The sequence below is a fragment of the Corvus brachyrhynchos genome, unplaced genomic scaffold, assembly GCF_000691975.1.
Source record: "Corvus brachyrhynchos isolate BGI_N302 unplaced genomic scaffold, ASM69197v1 scaffold22, whole genome shotgun sequence".
NCBI lineage: Eukaryota > Metazoa > Chordata > Aves > Passeriformes > Corvidae > Corvus > Corvus brachyrhynchos.
The window spans coordinates 6,809,098-6,830,543 of NW_008238355.1; the positions used below are offsets into that span (position 1 = coordinate 6,809,098).

General features: G+C 38.1%; 1 protein-coding gene across 1 annotated transcript in view; it reads left to right on the plus strand.

The window, feature by feature from the left end:
- The window catches only part of PCSK5 (proprotein convertase subtilisin/kexin type 5), a 209,562-nt gene that overhangs the window by 65,444 nt on the left and 122,672 nt on the right, over positions 1 to 21,446 (plus strand). Inside the window, 2 exon segments of the mRNA XM_017735342.1 lie at positions 7,355 to 7,443; positions 13,142 to 13,314. Of these exon segments, the coding sequence (XP_017590831.1) occupies positions 7,355 to 7,443; positions 13,142 to 13,314 (262 nt within the window).

Sequence of the window (21,446 nt, forward strand, 5' to 3'; positions counted from 1 at the left end):
TCACTATCTCAGCTTTTTAAAAATATACTAATTCTCAGGAGTTTAGTAACTAATAGCTTTGGAAGGCTTCTTTCTGGCAACAGATATCTGAAGCATGATTCCTGCAGGCTCAGTTTCACTGTGAAGTTGACCACAGGATCTCTGGTGGTATAAGCTGCTTTTGCATATGTAGTATACACATTGTGGTATAAGGGCCTTACGATCCCAGGAAGTACCCAAATCCCAGGAAGTACCCAAACATGGAGCTGTTGCAGAGCTGCTGGTCCCACGGTTGCTGTGCTGGTCCATTTGTCTTTGAAAGGCATCACATAACTGACAGGGCAATGGAGGTGGGGAAAAAAGTGACGAAAAGTAGAAAACCAACTTTACTCCTTCAGATCCTTTAACACGTATCATTTCAGGTATTACATGTAACAACAGCAGATACATTTGCCAGAGGAATTTGTTGTACCTACTGATGTCAGATATATAGGACACATCAAATACATGATCTCCAGGTCAAGAACCCCTGAAAACCTTAGAAATCAACTTGCCAGCTATAAGAAGAAATAGATGAAAATGTTAAACCAAATAAATTACATCAGTTGGTTTCTTCATGCTCAGTTATGTTGCGGTGTCAAGTCATTTAATTCACAAGGCAGACCTCTACCATGGGCAAGCAGTAATGTGGAACAAAACATTCTTGCTTCTCATCAAAATGTTTCTGCCTCTCACTGGCTTAAATGTAGTTAGCTAGCTTGTGCAGGGTTGCTGAGAAACTGCAGTCTGAAGTTTTACTACTGGCTTTGTTCACAGATGTCATATGATGATTTGCTTACAGAACAAAGAAGAGTGTGTAGAACTTAAATATTTGTTCTGAAAGTTATTATTAAGCTGTGACTATTCTAGTAGAGGTGTTTCTTTTTGTCTCAGATTTGCAGTTCAAGTTCTTGGTATCTCTTCAGTAGAATGAGAATAGAAGTGACTTCTTACATACAAAAAGTATTACTTTTTTAAGACTGTAGATGTTATAGTAGAAGGTGATGAAATGCATGCAGGTGCCAAGGCATATTTGCCCAGTTTAGTTAACGACTTTTTTCAAAAGAGAGATGACAAACCACTTCATCTGTATCCCTCTCAACCAAAGCTCTTCTTACTGTGTAGATAACGTAGTGCAGCCAGTATGCAGTAACTGTTCTCAAGTACAAGAGTGTTCACTGTAGGTGGTACGTTTGGAATTTTCAGCACCAACCTTCTAACAATCTTTATTCATTGTGTCCAAGCCTGTGTTTTCCAAGGATAGTAGTGTCTTGGGTAAATATGGGTGGACTTTCCTGGAAATAGTAAATACATGGCATAGCCAAAATAATCATTTTGTCATATTCCAGTTCTTACTCTAAAGTTTCCAAAGAATATTGAAAATTGTAATAGATCGTCGACTTTGGATAGCCATATATTCAGAGACACTGATAACAGTTCATTAGGGAAACAATAAATAAACCAGAAGATTAAAGTGATACTAACCATTCATAAAGCATACTGAGAGTTTCTGATCTGTATAAAGAAAGATTGGGAGTGACACCAACTTGGTTTGCAATCTGAGGCCTTGTTCCCAAATTAGGATTAATTTTGGACTCAAAGAACATTAACAAAACCTTAAACTACACTCATTACCCATATTTTTAATGTGAAGAATTAATGTAAGGAATCATTTTCCAAATCTCATCCTGAGTATACTTATATCAGGTAGAAATATTTTATTTTTGAGATGAACAAGGGTAAACTAAAGTGAAGTAAAATATTGTTAGACTAGTATAAAAAACTGTCTGCAAAGATTTTTGTTCATTTAAATACACTTAGTTTTATATCTTTTCATTTAAATGAGAGTTTTTGTCCAGCCTTACAAGAAAACCATAAAGGGGCAGCCATATACCCACCTTTATTCTTTCTTCTCCCCAGAGAAACTAGGTATTTCTATTTTGTGGAAATACTGTGGCTTTCAGAGATATCTGAAATCCTGAATGACCCAATGTAGGTCACTTTATTGCTGTCATTTTCCGGCAGTATCAATATGTGAGAGAGGGACAGTGTCCCAGACGAGACGAAAACGTATCGGGAAAGCGGTTTATTCTCTTTGTTATTTTTAGCAGGTGCCTTGGGACGTTTCAAGGATACCTTTATTGGGCAAGAGTAGTGTTACTCTGCTGTTATTCAAAGTTAAGCTAGTAAGGTTATTAGGATACTGCAAAATCTTAAGTTCTAGGATTGTGTTCTAGTCAGTGAGCCTGTTGCAGATTGGAACAGAGAATTTAATTTTTGTATTGAACAAGTAATCCAAAGTGTAAAGAATTAGCTAAATTAACTATTTTTAAAAAGTAATTTCTTTTTTTACTTGTATAAAAACACATTCCTGATTTTGTCCTTTTTCCCTCATTAAGCTGCATAATGTAGTTGTTTCCATTACCTTTTTGCTAGCTAAGGTTTGAACTTGGGCTTTTGTTTGTCCTTTTTTCTGTATGTCATGAGCAAAGTGATAAAGCTATCTAATCTCAGAGATTAGGAATGAGAAAAGTGTAGACAGGTATTTGGTTCTTCCCAAGTGTTTGTGCTACAGAATCTCAGAATTAACTAGGTTGGAAAAGACTGTTGAGATCATCGAGTCCAACCTATGATCCATCATCACGTTGTCAATTAGACCATGGCACTGAGTGCCACGTCCAGTGTTTTCTTAAAAACACCTCTGGGGATGGCAACTCCAGCACCTCCCTAGCCAGACCATTCCAATGCCCCATCACTCTTTCTGTGAAGAAATTCTTCCTAATGTCCAGCCTAAACCCACCCTGGGTGCAGCTTAAGGCTGTGTCCTCTTGTCCTGTCACTGTTGCCTGGGAGAAGAGACCAACCCTCACCTGGCTACACCCTTCTTTTAGGCAGTGGAGAGTGATGAGGTCTCCCCTGAGCCTCCTTTTCTCCTCTGTTCTTTTAGGCTGTACAAAAAGAGACTGCCAGAATTGCTTGTAACCTTGTTCTAGGACTTTCCATCCTTTCTACAACCTCTCAAGCAACCTCCATTTGTTTATAAAAAGAACTTTTTGCTTACCTGGCAGGGGAGTCTTGGAGTCTAAGCAGCCTCATATGCTTCAGTTTCAAAAGTAGAGAAAATAGTCCTTTGCATTAGGTATGTCTAGGTAGTCATATACTCTTCCCAGGTAATACTAGCCTTGATGCTGCTGTTGAACAGGTTTAATTCTAGAGCACAGGAGCTAATCTGTACAGCTTTTACTTGCAATTTGCTTTAAATGACTAAGAGCAAGAATTGGATTGTCCACCTTAAAAAGGTTACTGCAGGAAAGGCAGTGTGAGAAAAAAAGCTCAGCTGAGAGTTTTGCTGTTTCCTGGTGATTGAACTGTTTTATTTCTTCTCACCTCCAGAAAAGAGGCTGAATAAAATCTTTCCCTTTAATTAAAGCATATTAAGACATCAGTAAAGAGTTCTTTTTATTTTTAATACATAAAACTATATACTTGGCTAAATACATTATTTGCTGTCTTTGTTTGGTATTTTTTATTCTATGTCATATTTTATTGGCTCCATCAGACCATCTATTCAATGTTTGTTTTGAAAATAAAGAAAGAAGGCATATTTGTTTTTTATGTTCAGTTAATTTGCCCACTCACAAAAACAAAACTGTAAAATGCTAATTATATTGTAGAGGCATATTCCTTTCATAGGCGTATATCAGAACTTCATACTTGTGACAAATTAACTGCTAATAGCTAACAAATGCTAAGAGAGTGGCAAGGCAGCATTGCTGTTACACATGCTGTTATGTTTAAAATTTGCGTGTCTGACGTGTGAAGTGTTCCATGTGTTTGTTTTAATGCTGTCATCTTTGATTTTGTGAGAAATAGATGAGATATTGCAAGTTATTCTAAAAGCAGCTGCCCATAATGATGGAAAAAGTCATTAGCCTTGGGGACATTGAGTGGAGACCTTCTAGTCCTGCTCTGTAACCACATTACAACACTGTGATGCTGAGAAACAGTTATCCTGCCTGTGATGACACTCAGGCCTTTGGCATTTTTCTTGATATCTCACACTGAAGATTTGTGTAACTTGTTTTTCATATTTACTCTGTCATCTTTCTCCACTGTTAATATCCAAATATCTCTCCTTTGGGAAGTAGATTTATTAATTCTATTTTTCAGCTGTAACAGATTATGTGTTAAAGGCAAGAGATTGATATTTTGATTGTCTATGCTTTTAACTTCTGACAGTTCCTTTTAATGTCCTTATTCAGATGTTCCTAGAACAGCATCCCAACCTAGTGTCAATTTGGAAAGTGCTTTCCACCCTCCAGATTATTAGAGAACATTTATATATGAGCAGCTCTAAAATAATATTTCTTCAGCACTGTATTCAGACATTACTCTGGGATGCAATAAAGTGCATTTCTGATGATTGCTGTTAAAATATGTTTTTTCTCCAGCTGTTATTGCATTGTAGCCCTTCAGATACCACATTTCCTGTTGAGGATTACGTTCCAGTTTAAGAGATGACTTTGAAAACATTTAGAAAGTTTAACTAAAGAAGAGTTTTGCAAAAAATAAGTGCCAACTCAGTTGCTTTCCTACAGGTAGCAATACCTACCCAAATTTCCATTATTTCTCTCCCCATAGGATTGAAAATTGTTATAACACCTAAAGTTCCTTTATTCCTATAATTTTCAATCTCTGCCAACCACATAGCTTAGTTCATGTTACAGGTTCCATCCCTGGGATTCTGCCCTAATTTATAACAGTGACTAAGTTGGATTTTTATTTCTTAGTACTAATGCATTGTCTTTATGCATAGGAAGTTTCCCCCTCTGAGAAAAAGTGGTGTGAGCAGACCTGATGTTGCACACATTTCTTGGCCCTGGGGTAGCCAACATGTTTGATGATACAGTGGAAATCTAATCTTTTTGACAAGCCCTGTTGGATGTAGCTACCAAAGTAGCAGGTATCCATATACTCCATTTGGAGCCAAGGAAAAATTTGAGCTGTTTGTTCCATTCTTCTTCAGCCTCCCTCCTCCGGGTGTGGCTTCTATCTGTTCACTTTCTCTACTGAAAGACCTTCCTCCCATCATTTCTTCCCAAACTTGGTAACCATGAGGGATTTCTTGGCAATGCAGTCTCCGTCTTGGAAGCTACAGCTTGGCCTCATGCCTTTCACCAGGCAGGCAGTGATTTATTAATGAATTACATGGACTGAGCTGATGTGTGCAGGTATTTCTACATTTCTAGAGACAGTCATATGTGCTTTGATGTTTGCATGATAACACTTCAAAACTTGCATATGACACCTAACAAAATCATAATGAAAAGAAGGGATGTTTGGATATCATGTATTGTAAATAATTTTTAAGACAGGTCTTTTCATTTAAACATTAGGACATTCTTAAAAGACATTACTTGAAACACAGAGCTAGAGACTACTTAAAAATACTTGAAAATTAGAAGGATCTTTTCAAAACTTGTTTTCATCTGTGATTTCTGAATTATTTACTTCAGGCTTTTCAAAATAATTCTGTAAATGGATAAGACATTCATTTACCAATTAAAGTCAAACAGGCTTTTTTCAAATGAAGAAGAATTTAGCTTTAAAATTAGTCTTCATATGAAAAATAAACTTCAAATTTAGTCTTGAAAAATTCTCTGGTCAAGTTTGGCAACCAAATAGTGAATTGTGACAGATCAATAGGAAATTAGTTAATATAATTGTGAAATCTTAATCTGGATTCCAAGCTTCCAACTTGTCACTTTGATTTTATGAATAAAGATTACACTTTTCTTATAGATTATATGTATCTTATTTGTCAAATAAACTGAATTATATTCTCTGACATTTTAGCAGTTTAGCATTGATCACTTGTAGTGCTTATTTTTTTGTTTCTTCTTTTTTTCCCTAGTCCTAGTTGTTGGTCTTGTTTTACATTAATCCATTCCAAACAAGTCACCTTCGTGTCTCCTGTCTAAGTGTCTTAAAAGGCTAAGAGGGAGAAGTTACACTAATAATAATGAAATAAGGGATGACTCTGCCCAAAACAGGCTGTACCAAGTGAAAGCAATGGTGATTCTTTTCTGTAGTGTGAGCCTCAACTTTAATTAAAAAGCACCTGTGTTGCCGAGATGTATGTGTAAGCAAGTCTGTCAGCCACCACCAGGAGAAGAGTGCCTGTGTACACAGCTGATCTCAGCTAGCCTTCTCTGAAGTGCTTGCTATGTAGTTTTCTATTTCTTGCTTTGACTACTTAAACTTCTTTCTTTGTGGCAACCCAAGCCTTATCTTAAACTTCTTTCTTTGTGGCTACCCAAGCCTTATATTATCTTTCTATCTTTGTCTCATCAACTCCCCATCTCTTTTGCTGTCTAGTCTGAAACTCTGTATCTCCTCTTCGTAACACCTTTGTAAAGTTCCCTGCCTGCTCCATCTTGCTTGTGTCACATTTCTGCAATGGAGCTGCTTAACTGCACATGGGTGAGGGCATGACTTACTAGCAGAAAACACCCTGTGAAACCCATGTTAAAGGCAAAAATCACAAAACATAGAGGCAGCTTCCCTACCATGGGGACAATATGGATGGCCACCATCACCTTGTAGAGAGCACGGACCAGGGCTAGGCAAAGCATCCCACTGTGGCTTTGCACAGTGGGGAAGAGGGTGAGCAACCACTGGACATTTTGTTTTCCTTCAGCAACTTCTTGAAATTTAACACTTCCAGCTCAGCTCTGCTTCCAGGTGCACATCCTCTGATGTGAAGGATGCTTCTGACATTTTTACTCCTCCCAGAAAGGCAGCAGGTTTGCAGGGTTGGCCCAAGGCAGGACCAAGATGTGCCTTAGCTTTGAGCATACCTGGCATATAGCTAGCCTTAGCCTCACCTCTAAACAGCAGTGTGGGCATTGGTGTAATCTCATCTTCCTCGTGGCGTATTGTGTGTGCTGGAGGTTGGATGGAGATACACATACTAGTAATAGGAGCAGTTGTGAGAGAATTCTGGACAAACATTTTGTTTATATACAGGATTTTGTTCAAAATTGAGAACTGATATCTAAGACTCCTTTCTGTTGCTGTGAATTACGTGTCATTGCTGTATGTCTTTATTACAAACTGTGAGTGTTTCCAACAGACATGAAGAGTTTAAAGTGATTGTGATAATGTTAAAACATGTTCAGAGGAATGTTGTAACATGGGTGTTAATTACTGTGAGGGGTTAAGTAGTGCAAGACATTGTGGATAGTTGTTCATTTAGCACCTGAGGATAAGCAAAGTCGAAGCCTTTAATCCCAATGGTTTGTGCTTACTTGGAAAAATGTTTGTCTGACTGCAGGCATGGAACCCGTTGTGCTGGAGAAGTGGCAGGCACGGCAAACAACTCACACTGCACAGTAGGAATCGCCTTTAATGCCAAGATTGGAGGTATGTGAAACAATCTCCCACAGAAAAAAAAAAAAATGTAACCAAGGAGCCATTTGTGCTAAATGGTGCATTCAGACCGTTCTCAACAAGAGAAGGAGAATTTGTATGAACAAGCCTCACTGTGTTAGCTAGTAAAGCTCAGTTTCAGAGTGGTCGTTCAATACCAATGCTGAAGGAATTTGTGGTGGCCCTTCTGCAGTGAAACACTCTGAAACACTGCCTCTCAGTACACATCAAAAAGTAGAAAGTGAAACTTTTGATGAAAACATGACCCCAGAATTAGGACACTGGGGTTTTCTCACAGATTCAGAGCTCTTAAGTGATGAGCTTTGACAAACCATAAGTGAAAGTACACATCAGTAATATTGCTGTGCATATTGATCCCAAACAAAACACTCTCAAAACATAATGCATTTTTTTGTTGTATGTCTGTGGTTGGTGAGAATCTTCTTTTGATCCCTATGGGTGATGATATTATTGCCTGAAAATCAATATTTGATCACATATTTATGTTCATTCAGCCAAGAGGTTTCAAGTGGTTTCTGTGAATTCTTAGTCATTGGCTGTTCAATTAATGTCTTTAGCTTAGTTTGTGACAATGATTTTCAAGATGTCCCCTGCATGTCTCCTGGGTTGTAGCCTGCCTGTGACAGATTGTAATACTTCTAGTGAAGTTTTATTCTGAGCTTTTGATGAAGTCATGGGATTGGTATATTGGCTTTCCATTGACAGACTTGTAGCTCAAACACATTAATTGTTGCCTTTCGAAATAGACCCTAAAATGGAGACCATCTGTGAAAACACAAACATGTTTACCTATTCCTACACCAGAGGACAGTTCAAAACTATGAGCAGAGTAGAGACCATGTTTCCAGTATTAAAAATACCGCATCTGTTCTCTGATGGGTCAGTAAAAGTTTGATCCAAATCAAATGTGAGCACAGATGCATTTCAAATTAGCCAAAGCACACAACATCATCTTCATGTCAGCTTTCTGTTTTCCTTCTGGGCAAACAAAATTAGGGTAGACAATACCAGATCCAGGCTAAGGTTACAGTGATGCAGAAAAAAAATTTCCCCTCAGGTGAAGAGCCTTCCTGCACCAAGCTACCCTGTCAGAGTGGTTTAGAAAATCAGAACTGGTCAAGTGAGGGAATTTGTGACAGATAAACAAGTTGTCTCACGTGAATATGGCATTTAACTGCGTACCAGCAGCTATGATAGCAGATCTGTTGAGTTGTCAAACCAGAAGAGAGTTACTGCACTGATGGAAATAAGAGATGGCTTTTGGAGAAGTTTCATTTTTGAGTGGAATAGTCACACAAGCTGCAACAGCTTTGACATGGCTTTGAAAAGTTCTCCAGAAGTAACAGTGGCTTTTTAATAGCTTATTAATTATTAAGCATTAGGAATGTGTAATAATAGTAAATACCTTCCAGGCATATTAGCTGACTCACCACCTTTTCTAAACAGAGTGTAAAAACTGATTCAGATGGACACAGTATGCAGGTAATAGAAACAGTAAAGACTAGATATGTGTGCCTTTTTATTATTTATTCTTAAAAGAAAGAAATCAGTAACAGTGTGTAAACCTTATTTGAGGTGCCACTTTTTAAAAGAATCAGCATTTGGAAATAAGACTTCAGGAAGCTCAACAAATAATCTGCAGAAAATCAGCCAAGAGGAAGTTCCAGGGAAGGTAGGTTAAGCATCCTCTTCCACTGGGTGAATATGTTTAAAAGCTTTGCTGCTGCTGACCTTTACTTGGCATGCCTTGGTCCTTTCCCTCAGAACAGCCATAAGCTACACATGTGAATATACAGTGGTTGTGTTCCCTCTCTACAGGCCAGATAGAGTGTAAAAATTTTGAATCAAATCATGCTGAATTAGTATTCAGCTCACTTGTTTCCCAGGGATTTAAAGGCCCTCCTGGGGTATTCTTGGAGAAGAAACTGGAGCTGAGGTAAAGCAATTACGTTCTCCTTATGTAGGGGAGCACCTGCTGACAGTGATGTTGAATTTGCTCCACCAAGATAAGTGTCTTAAGTATCAAACCAAAAAGCATTTCTGGATGCATAAGGGATACTAAGGATATAAAGCAAAAGGGAAAAAAATCCATCCCATCAATATACCATCAAATACTGGCAGCTGAACAAATCCACTTAATGTCTGATGGGAAGTTGTTAACAAGATATCCATTAATAATGCTGATTTTCTTCTAAATATGTTTGTGCTCCTTGTCTCATTTCCAAACATTTAAGAACCTCTGGTGATCAAGTTTCTTAGAAAGTCTGAGCCTTCTCTTAAAATGGTGTAAGTGGAGATGTAATCTGTAGAAAAGAAAATTTTAGTAAAATTGCAATCCCTTCAGTTTTTTACAGGTTGCGACAAGTTTCTTATAAAAAATTATGCAAGGTTCTGCTTAGCTAAGCTACAGTCCCTTTCACTAAAAGGCAAACCAGTGCACCAAAGGGATAGATTCTTTTTTTTTTTAGATTTACACTTCGCAATAATCACACAAAACAAATTCCCATGTACAGAGTTTAAGAGATTTTTTATAGGAGGAGTTGGTTAGCTTGCTGTTATTGTTGCAAACTGATTGTGGAAGTTGTAAAACAGCTGTGGGGATTTGGGTGCTTAGTTACTTGGCTGGGCTCAAGTCCTGATGGGAAAACAGTTACACTGAATTATGGCACAACAGATGTATATTGTCTTCAGCTGATGAGGATTAGTTTAGCTGTTTCTTTAAGGTTAAATCAGATGTTGATTAAAAACAAGCATTTTAAAAGAAAACATCCTTTCAGCTCAGTTTTGCATGTTTCCTGCGTTTCATTGAAAGTTTGTTCTGAGTAAAAAGCTACTTACGTTTTGCAATTACTGGAAATGTTAGGAAAAGTTTATAGGGCTCTAAAGTCTTAGAAGGAACAGTCTGCAAACACAGTCTGATAATTGCCTTTTGGACAGCTTTTGTTGTCCTATCACCACATGCCAAATGCAGTTTGGAGGATGTGTGATCATCAAACTTAACCATTGCAGACATTTGGTGGGGGGAAGGGAAGGCAAGGCAAGGCAAGGCAAGGGCATGGCATTATTTTCGTTGCAAATATCTAGTGAGATGTCTGTTGTTCAAAGTCATGTTGCACAGAATCAGGGAGTCATTTAGGTTGGATAAGACCAAGTCATCAAATCCAACCTTTCACTAATTACCACCGCCTTGTAAGCTAGACTACAGCATTAAGTGCCATGTCCTGTCATTTCTTGAACGTCCAGGGATGTGACTCCACCACCTCCCTGGGCAATCTGCTCCAATGCTTAAACAACCCTTTACAAGTAGAAATTCTTTCTGATGTCCAATCTGAACCTCCCCTGGTGCAGTTTGAGTCTACGTCTTCTCATCCTGTCACCAGTTGCCTCGGAGAAGAAGCCAACCCCCACCTTACTACGACCTCCTTTCAGATAACAGTAGAGAGCAATAAGGTCTCCCCGGAGCCTCCTTTTCTCCAGGCTAAATACCCCCACCCTCATCAGCTCCTCATAGGACTTACTCTCTAGACCCTTTATCAGCTCCACTGCCCTTTTCTGGACTTGCTCTGGCACCTCAATGTCTTTCTTGAAGTGAGGGGCCCAGAACTGGAAATAGAACTCCAGGTGCAGCCTCACCACGGCCAAGTACAGGGGGACAGTCACTTCCCTGGTCTTGCTGGCCACTGTTCTTGACACAAGCCAGGATGCCACTGGCCTTCTTGGCCACCTGGCCACACTGATGGCTCACGTTTAGCTGGCTGTCAACCAGCACCCCCAGATCCTTTTCCCTGGGCCACTTTCCAGTCACTCTGTCCCCAGTCTGTAGCACTGCATGGGGTTGTTTCAACCAAAGTGTAGAACCTGGCACTTGGCCTGGTTGAACCTCAAACAGTTGGCCTTAGCCCACAGCTTTGAAGCATGTCTGTCCATTGTTGCCGAGAGAAAACAACACCTAAGTCACAACCTTGTCTGTGGTGTTTTAGAGTAGACCACTTCACCGTTATCAAAAAAAATGGTGTGAATTACTGGAAGTGCCAATGGCAGTATTTGGAGTTATTGTTCACTGGTTGAATACAGTATTTAGACTTGCTAAAAAAGTCATAAAGGAAAGCTATATTTTCCTTCTTTCAAAACCAGAGTACCTTTATCATCTTTATTTAGAACTAGAGAGATACTTTAATATGCTTTAAAGGAACTGAGCACACAACTTTCACTCGTCATTAATTTTCTGTGATTATGCAAAAGAAAATGAAATCCTAGAATCTCAGAGTTTAATGACTCTTTTATGAAAAGTAAAGTTCATAGTGAGATCACAGTTTGTAGAAGTTTATTGTCTCAGAAAACATAAGCAATGTTTGTGTGAACTGAGAAATACAATCACTTTTCATTTTTGAGTCAGATACAGTAAGGAAAAAAGTCCTCTTTCAACAAAGCATTCCCTATGCTGCTTGTTAATTGGAAGTTAAAGTCTTGGTAAACACACAAGTTTCTTTAATCTGAGCTCACAAGCAAAATGAAATGTGTCTGTAATTAAAAAATACGTGAATTTGTCTTATAAGTAGGAGTGGCCTTTTAAAGGGGAAAGAGCATCTAACTTGTAAATTGTGGAAGTGATCATTCCTCTATCATACAGTTTTATTACATTTTTATTTAATGTTTAGCCTCCCTTTGATCACGTCACACTAGCTGTATGTAGGTATTTTTTCTTGTTTAGGTTAAAACTGGCATTGGTGGTTTACTCAGTCAGATTTAACCACAAAGTCTTACAGTTAAAAAAACAAATTCCAGATTTTCTCAGTTTTCAGATTTCAGCCTACTATATTCAGTCTAGTAATCATAAAACATCATGAGGCTTTTCAGTTTAGAAATGCTGGCACATTGACTTGTCCAAACCCACATGAATGGATTCTTTGAACATAAGAATTTCAGATCATACCTCATGAAAGCTTCTTCTGCAAGAGAAGGATGTTCACCATATTGTAATTTCAGGTTGAAAAACGTTACATATTTGTTCATAACCTCTTGTAATTGCCTTGCTAGTGTGTGGTAATTGTTCCCAACTAACACAAGAGAGTTCTCCCCAGTTTCTTCCTTGCAGCCTCATACAATGAAGTAATAATACCAAGGTTATTTGTCAGTAGGGATCCTTTTATTACATCTGTTAGCATGATTAAAACTGTGATTTACTCAAGGAAGGTGCTGCAGTTTCACTGCAGTATAAAAGGAGAAAGAAAATCAATTGTTATCTTTAAGTGACACAAAAACATTTCAGGGTTCAAGTATTTTTTAAAATTTTCTTTAGTTTAAAACTTTGTTGTTGAAGTTTGAAGGCTGTATAGTGGATAAATGACTTTTATGTAATTTTTAAAACCTGAAGAAGGATGAAAATATTCCTATCTTTTTGATTTTTTCCAAAGAGAAACTTTTTTCCATTGGGAAAGAAGAGAGACTTCTTTCCAGTCTTTAGAGACTCTAGAGACTTCTTTACATTGGGAAAACAGATACCCAAACAGATTTTTTTGTTGGTTTTTTTTTTTTTTTTTTCCCTTTAACAACAGTAAAAATTCTTGTAATCATTCAATTCAATGTCATACACAACAATTTTCTCTGGGGAGGAAAAAAAAGAAAAATTTTGAGTTTGTCTGTACTGTTAATTGTATTTTTCACTCTGAAGGTGTACGGATGCTGGATGGAGATGTGACAGATATGGTAGAAGCAAAGTCTCTAAGCCTTAATCCCCAGCACATCCACATCTACAGTGCCAGCTGGGGGCCTGATGACGATGGTAAGACTGTGGATGGACCTGCTTCTCTAGCACGTCAGGCCTTTGAGAACGGCATCAGAATGGTAGGTTGGCATCAAAGTGCATCACCTGCATCTGCTTTCATGTGCAAGTGTAAGGGTACTTGTGCCCAGTGCGTGCAAGTGCTCAGAATGAGGAAAGGCAAAGGACTTTGAAGGAAAGAAAAAAACTTATTTTGCATAAAACTAAAAACTTACTTTTCTTTTGTAGTGACCTGATGGTCAGTCTTTCCTGAAGTATCAGGTCTGTTCATTTTCAGCTGGAATACATCATCCTCAGTGTCATTTAAAACTGCTCTGAGGTAGTGATGTAATTAGAAATAAATTGACTGAGAAATGCTACTTTGCACAGCAGTGCCAAATCATCAAATCTGAGTTGCAAAGACATTTTAAAGCAAAACCTTTGATTGTCTTTCCTTCTTTCTTCACTTCTGTCATTCTTCGTTTCTCTTGATTTCTTAATGTAAGCTTGATGATTTTAATAGGGAGTTGGGGGCAAAAAAAGTCTACACCCATGGTTCTTTTACCATTTATGTCTGATCTCAGAGAATCTACAATACTGTGATGAAGGGGACACTAATGGAACTGCAAGGATGCAGGGGATCTTGCTCAAAAAAGTTTTATGTTTAAACATATATACGTGTTTGTTTAAATGCCATATTTCATGTAGGGAAGACAACTGTGAAAAGTTCAACCTGAATTTCTGTACCAGAGGGACTCAGCCATTTCCTCATTGAAATCTCAAGTTCTCAAACTGGGGATAAATATATGAAATAATTTGCCAAGAGCATAGATCTTGCCTACAAACATTATTGTTCCACTGTTGTTATTATTATGGCATTTATAGCAGTAATTTGAGAAGATGCCCTACAGAACCCAGATGAATTTCATTTCACCAGCACATTGCTCTGTATTTGAAATAAGCACCAGTCTATAGTGAAAACATAGCATTTAATTTTCTGAGGTAGGCTTTTTCTGATAGCAATGCAGAAAATATTTTGTATATTTTTTTGAGAAATAATAGAAGTCATATTTGGTGCAAGTCAAATTATTATCTTTATCATTTAATTTTTATGTCATTTCATCAAACTTTGTTCTGCCTGAAGTTGCCCATGAAAAGTTGAATAGATCTAAATATTTCTGTATATTTGGATGTTTTATCTGTCTCTGACTACAAAAGCTTCTTCATTTCTACTCAGGAAGTAGAAGTTCTTTTAAAAACTTACATAAAAGTACACTGATAAGAAATACAAAACTTTTAATGTTAACCTCTAATTTTCATTCTTTAAAATATAATATAAACTGAAAGATTGTAAATGCACATTGGAACTATGACCTTCCCTGTTGGGCTGTTTCTAGACCAAGAATTCAAGATGAACCTGTTCTCTTTCTTTTTAATAAACCATGTCTTTCTGTATTCAGATAAAGGTACTTTTTCTATATTTCCTTAACTGTCATAAGCTGTGTCATTTTAAAGGATGAGGCAAATTGAAGAAGAAAATATGAGTTTTCTTTGGGATATTTATTGACAAAATATCCCAAAAATGGGCTCATTGTTCAAGGTTGTGATTACATACTCAGCTGTTGCAGCGGGGATTACTGCAACAAGCATATTTCAAACCAGGAGTCCCGTGGAAACAAAGTATATATGGACAGATTCGTGGTAGATGTTTCAGAGATGTTTATTTCTCCAGCCGCATGGCCGGGGCTCAGCTCAGGAACTCCGCAGTCACGGGACCCCAGGGTCCTTGGCCACACCAGGGAACCCAAACCAACCAATGGGGAATGAAACTGACCTGGGGCAGGGAAACCCCGTGTCTCCCCCCCAGGGCCCCTCTCCCAGGGCTCCATGGCAGGGCGGAGGGACCCCAACAGTCCTGAGCCAAACATAGATTTCCCCAAGGAGTCACAATAATTGTGCAGTAATAATAGGCAGACAAAAATGCTTATTATGTTGTGTACAGATCCTTACTCTCCTTTTTCAGAAATAGTGAACCAAACAACAACCATATAACATCTAGGATAGCATCTGTGGTTCAAATTAAAGTAACATTGTATCATGGTTTAAGACAATTTAAGAAGGTGAACACTCCAAAATTAGTTACCTCCCCTTTTCATTTTATCCACTCCCTATTCACCAATAAGAAGAGATGAATGCAAGAAGATATAAGTGAAAAAATAACGGTTTCCTAAAAAATGAAACAGGAACAGGGAAAAAATAACGGTGATAATCAGTAGTTATAATGTTGCTGAATTTCTTGGATTCCTCATGGACTCCCCAGAAACAAAGAAAAACGAAACAGCAGAAAAACCCTGCCTCAAGATGGCACCCTACATAGATGACTGTGTGTGGAGAGACAAAGGGAAAATGGCAGACAACTCTTGCCCCCAAGATGGCACCCTCTGCAGACAACCTGGGGTGGAGAGAGAGCACAAAGAGAAAAAAACAGCACAGCAACCGAACCTCCACAATTAAAAATCACCCTCCTGCCCCCATATATAACAACCAACATGGAACAAGAGCAAAACAGAAAGAAAACCTAGAATCCCTGGAGGCTGGAACTGGGTCAACAGCTGGAACTCATGGAGGGACTTCACCTTCTCCTCAGCAAAAATGGCAGTCAGCAGGCATGGACAACTCGGACTCCAATGCCCTCCTGCTTTGACTGGGCATTGCTGGCAGGCTGGGGTGACTGTATGGAGAGAGGCTTGTTCTGTTTTCCTTGGCATGGTGGTGCAGCTGCTGTCTATCTTGCACTACCTCAGCTCACCCAGCAGGAACAAAAGAGAAAGAGAAAGAGCACTTTTGCCAGAATGCCCCCAGAATGCCTTAAGAAAGGACTAGCGTACACCCTGACCTCACTGTTCCTTTTCGGGCCACCAGATCTCAAAGAGACAGTAAAAACTTTGGGCACAGGTAGATATGGAATACAACAATAGTTTGGGTTACACTGGACACATCTGTACAGGAAGATTTGCCAAAACCTCCTTTCAGATCAACACAAAGTTTGAAGATTGATGTTCTTAATTTATTGTGCATGTACACACACAATTGTATATTAGAATTTTAAAATGGAACAGCAAAGGAAAATGCCAAGAATTTTTAAAAACATCTGAAAAAGAAATTTTGTCTGGCTGATTTAATTAAGAAAATTGAAGGTAGTGCTGAATAATAACTTTGATTAGAGCATAAACAAACTCAGTTATTACTTTAAATTTATTATAGTCATGATGGAAAAAACAAAATGGATCCAATTGCCATCCATTGTTGAGTTTCTTGAGAGACTGGGTTCCATGAAAAAGCACCTGATTTATCTTAAGCATGTATTATTCCAATTAACAGCTTATGCTGTGTGTTTCACAACTATTATTATTTTACGTCTGCTGCTAATATGATTACACCTTTCAAATCCTGCAGGAAATAACAAAGATGACTGCACAATTTTTCTGTAGAATTACACAGAGACAAGACATGCCTTGAACTGAAATAGACAAATCTATTTAAAGAAAGGCTACTGAGGAATAAATAAGTTCATGAAATGAACCCATAAGTTAAATATGCTTTAAAAATTCTGCCCAGGATCAAGGTAAAGGTAGAAGAAACCATTTTTTAAACCTGTCTATGATTTTATATCATCTTTAAGGGCATTTGGTTTAATTTTATTAAATTTACATACTTGAGTTCAAAGAGAAGCCTTGGATACTTTACTATCAAGCAATTTCTGTGGAAATATAGAATTCCCTTCATATCATGCTTTCAGTAGAGAAGGTCCTTTTCTTGAAAATAGCCGTAAGTGGGGAAAACTCTAGACGCTTGTGTTTTAAGTACTAATGTATTAGAACTTGTAGACCTAATAATATCAAGGAAAAATCCATTGTAGTCATGCAGAATTTGCCTGAAAAAAAAAATCAAACAGATGGTGGTATATCCAAAAGTAACATATTCAAGGAAAGATTAGGTATGTAATGTCACATTTTACCCTGCGCTCAAGAACAGACTTAGCATTGCATGACTTGATTGTGGCCAAATCATGTAGTAAGACTGTGCTGAGTCTGGAACAAAATGGAGAACACAAAAGCCTTCCTTGATTCATAAATATAAAATCTAAGAATGTTTTTAAGATGCCTGTCTGTGTCTCACAGTCAATAAGCAGAATGCTGTAAGCACTTGGTGGAGTTGAGCTTGCTGATTCATGGCTCTGCCATGCAGCATCAGGGTAGTTCATTTGTATTCATACAAATAAGCCTGTTATTCTGGGATCAGTGTCAATATCATTTGGAGAGGAAAGCATTTCAGATATTCAGGCTTGTTCTCTCACTGCTGCTTGGCAAAGACCTAATAGTCAAGTTCTGGATATGTGACCACTGTGGATGTTTTACGTTGAAGGGTTTCAAAGAGCTGGGTATCTCACTCTCCAAATGTCTCACCAACCACATGCTTTATGTTTCTGTAGTACACGTAAGGAAGTACATATAAATCAGCAACTGGTCGGGTCTTCCTTAGTATAACCTAGAGAGGGTGGAGAGGAAGGGAAATCTGCATGGAAACTTTTGGCACAGGGACCTTCATCTTATTTCCGTGACACCACTCTGTTTAGCAAGCTGGACTCAAGCCAAAATATTTGATGGACATTAATGACCAGATGCTGTGTGGCTGAACCTCTTGTGCAAGCTCAGCTTGGTGCCTTCCCTCCCATCATCACTGCCCCTTCTCATCTCTCTCGCTTCAACAACTTTGGCTGCAGAGTATATGTTCAAAGTGCTTGCTGGGAGCAGAAAGGCTCTCTTACAATCACTAAACAAGCCTCCTACCCACATGCAAGAGTGAGGGAGAAAAGGGAAGAAAAAGAGAAATCAAGAAGAATGATTTCACATTTATTATTATCATCATCGTCATTACTATATGTTTCTGCTCTGAAAGTGGAAGAGATTGCTCCTCATTTGCAAGTGTTTAGGCAAACGTTTGCTCCCTGTGTTCTACCACAGATGTTTCTATTAAATTTTCTTGTCCTGTCATCATGTGTCTGCATCATTCTGAGTAGGATGTGTTGTCTACAGAAAGAGAAGTTGTTCTCTTTTACTTTGCCGGAGAATTGCATTACAGAAATCAAAGGTAGAAGCTACAGCAGGAAGACTTCTAGTCAGATGTGTCAAAATGGCTGGTTTTTAGTACATTTAAAGTGATACACAGAGGGGTTTTTTAATGGTTTTTAAAACTGTGTATTGTGCTTTTTCACCTTGTACAGCTGTTTTTTGAGTCTAAATAACACATACCTGTGTTTATGCGTGTCTGTGATCATATGTGGACATCTTTTACATGCACGAGACTTCCTGCATGTTTCCAATTAGTTGGCAAAAAATTACTTGTTGAAGATCAATCAGAGGAATTAGTGCTGTGCTTGGGAATGGTCTCAGAAGACATGACTTCCAGTATGCTGATTTAATCTAGTGTTAAGTCCTGGCATTTATCTATTGTATGATTTGCATATATACTGTGTATCCTAGTTGCATCTGTGATATAAAGTCTGAACATGTGATTTTGTATATATATATGCTTCAACACACTGAGTTAAACTTTGATTGGCTCTGTACTAGAGGTGGATGCTGATTACATAACAGAGCTTGAAAAAGTCCTTCAGTATTTTATCATTGTATTTCTTCCTGCTTTTTGTCATAAGCCCAATCAGCAGAACTTCATCTGGTTATTGCTTCATCAATATCCCTGTTTTGCTGATCCATCTATTATTTTCTGGTTTCTCTACATCTTTTGGGAAGAGCCAGTCTTAACTGAAATCTTATGTCCATGTCTTTGCAAGGCAGTAGCAATCTTCACAATTGAAAATAATATAGCTTATTGTTATATAATAATATTACAAATAATAAGCTTATTGTAAGCTTATAGCTTACCCATCTAAGTTTCTTACTTTCCTGTCTGCTGTAAAATGCCTCTTTTGCTGTATTTATGGTGCATCTTATGATGTTAGAAAACTCCACATGTAAGTCATTACAGATTTTGACCAAGTGATCTCTTGGATAAATTGAATTGGAACATAGGATGTAAGACAGGAAATGACAGCGTAGGTCATCCAGTACAGCGCTCTACCACCACAGGGACTGTGCCCTTTAAATACATTGATCATTTTGTATTCTAGAACAAATCAGAATTTTTTTCCCCTCATATTCTGTTGGGAAAACATTTCATGGCCAACATTATTCTATTGGTTAGAGGTTTTCTTCTAAGTTACAACAGGGTTTTCTCATGTGCAGTTTTCTGCCTCTTTGTTCCTGGGCATAAATTGTGCCTCATCTTAAATACCTTTCCTCCCTCCATTTTTGTTTCTGATATATTTTTAGAGCAGAGTCTCCTTTCAAACTTCATTTAGATGTGATAGATATGCCACACTCACTGATCACTTAAAGACTGGTCTGTCCATCTCCTTGCTCGTTAGAGTAGTGCTTCTCCACATCTTCCAGACAGAATTATTTTCTTGGGTGCAGGTGATCGTGATTACTAGATTCACTAAAATGCTCTTTCTCTTTTAGGTCAAAATCACCTAATAACTTTGTTTCCCCAGCTCATCCTTAAAATACTCTACTCATAACTTCCTTGACCCCTATGTTTATCCAGCAGAGCCTATATTACTTCCAGTACAATCATTTCCACTCCCACCTTGCTGTTATAAAAATGTTCACTTTCTTTTGTTTCAGTACTGATTTCTTGTAGGGCTCATCACATCTTGCCAGACAGACTGGTTCTAATACATTTCTCTACATAAAATAAGTTACCAGGCAAAAACTTAACAGGTTTATCTGAAATTCTAGAGTGTGTGTTGCATTTTAAGCTTTTGTCCAATAATGCAAGTGCACCTTACTGTCCTTTAAAATCTGTTCTACAATCTTAACAGTGATGTTTTGAATATCCAGTTTCCTTCTCTCAGAATTTCCAAATTTCATTCTTCTGGTTCTTTCTGAAACACGTTCTGTTTTCTGGCATTATTATTTCAAGTGTGGATACCAGAATGGGGCATGCAAGTTTTAGCATTCTCTACACATGCACAATACTGCTTCCGTATTCCCTGGACATGTTCATACAGACCTTACTTACCAATCCAATGAGCAGACTGTTTTAGGGCAGCTCATTCCCAGCTGATTATCTTCCATAGCCCTAGACTTCCCAAGCCACCGCTTTGCGAAAGTTTGTCCAGCTACCTGTATTCCTTACCAATAGGCTTAATTTCTAGGTCTTACTACCTTGCATTTGATTGATACATGTATCTCAGATGCCTTAATGACTTTGCAGATGTGCTTTACACTTGATACGATGTCCTTTTCTTCAGACAGGGATTTTCCAGAAAAAACGAGTTTAGGTGATAATCTTAACACATCATTAAGCTAATAATAGTAATCCTTTGCTCTACTGTTTGCACATAGTTAGCAACTTTTCACATTCTAACAAAGTAGAATTTGGGATCTTGCCTTCCAGTGAATGAAATAATATTTAGGCTCAGTGATACCTGGATGAACTTTGATGCTATGCACTTTATTTTGTTTGGGAAATATATGAACAAAGTGTGTGAACCAAATATATGCAGCTAACACCAAGACGACCACGACCCACATCTGAAGTACAAAGAATAGATTTATTCCATCATGTCACTGCCTGGAGGAATACAAAGAAACAAAGTTGTATATATACATTGCTAACCTCATTTTATCAGGGCCTGAGCCCTTCGTTACATATCAAAGAGCCTGGAGCATGCATGAATCTTCACTGGGCTGTGTTTTACAATCTCAGAACTTCTTATCGTCCTTCCCCCCCTTACAAAGAGGCCCCCAGCCTATGGGAAGAATGCTTTTAAGTCTTTAACAACATCCTGTTATCTACTCTGAGAAAATTTCATTTCTTCTTCAGCAGACAGAAAACAACCCAAAGCAAACAGAACTACGTGAATTCTCTCACACTGAGTATTTTCTAACATCTCCCAGGTGCAGGGTTGGTCTCTGAGCAAAAACAATTCTAAAACCAACTTACTTTTCTCTCTCCTCACCAATCTCCTGGTTTCCAACCATTTCCTCCTCACACAAAGCTAACCTTCAAATTGCTCTCCTTTGCTTTCTGTGAAAAATGAGCTTTTTCATGGATAGTCAGCATGTAGTACCAAAAAAATGTAGAAAAA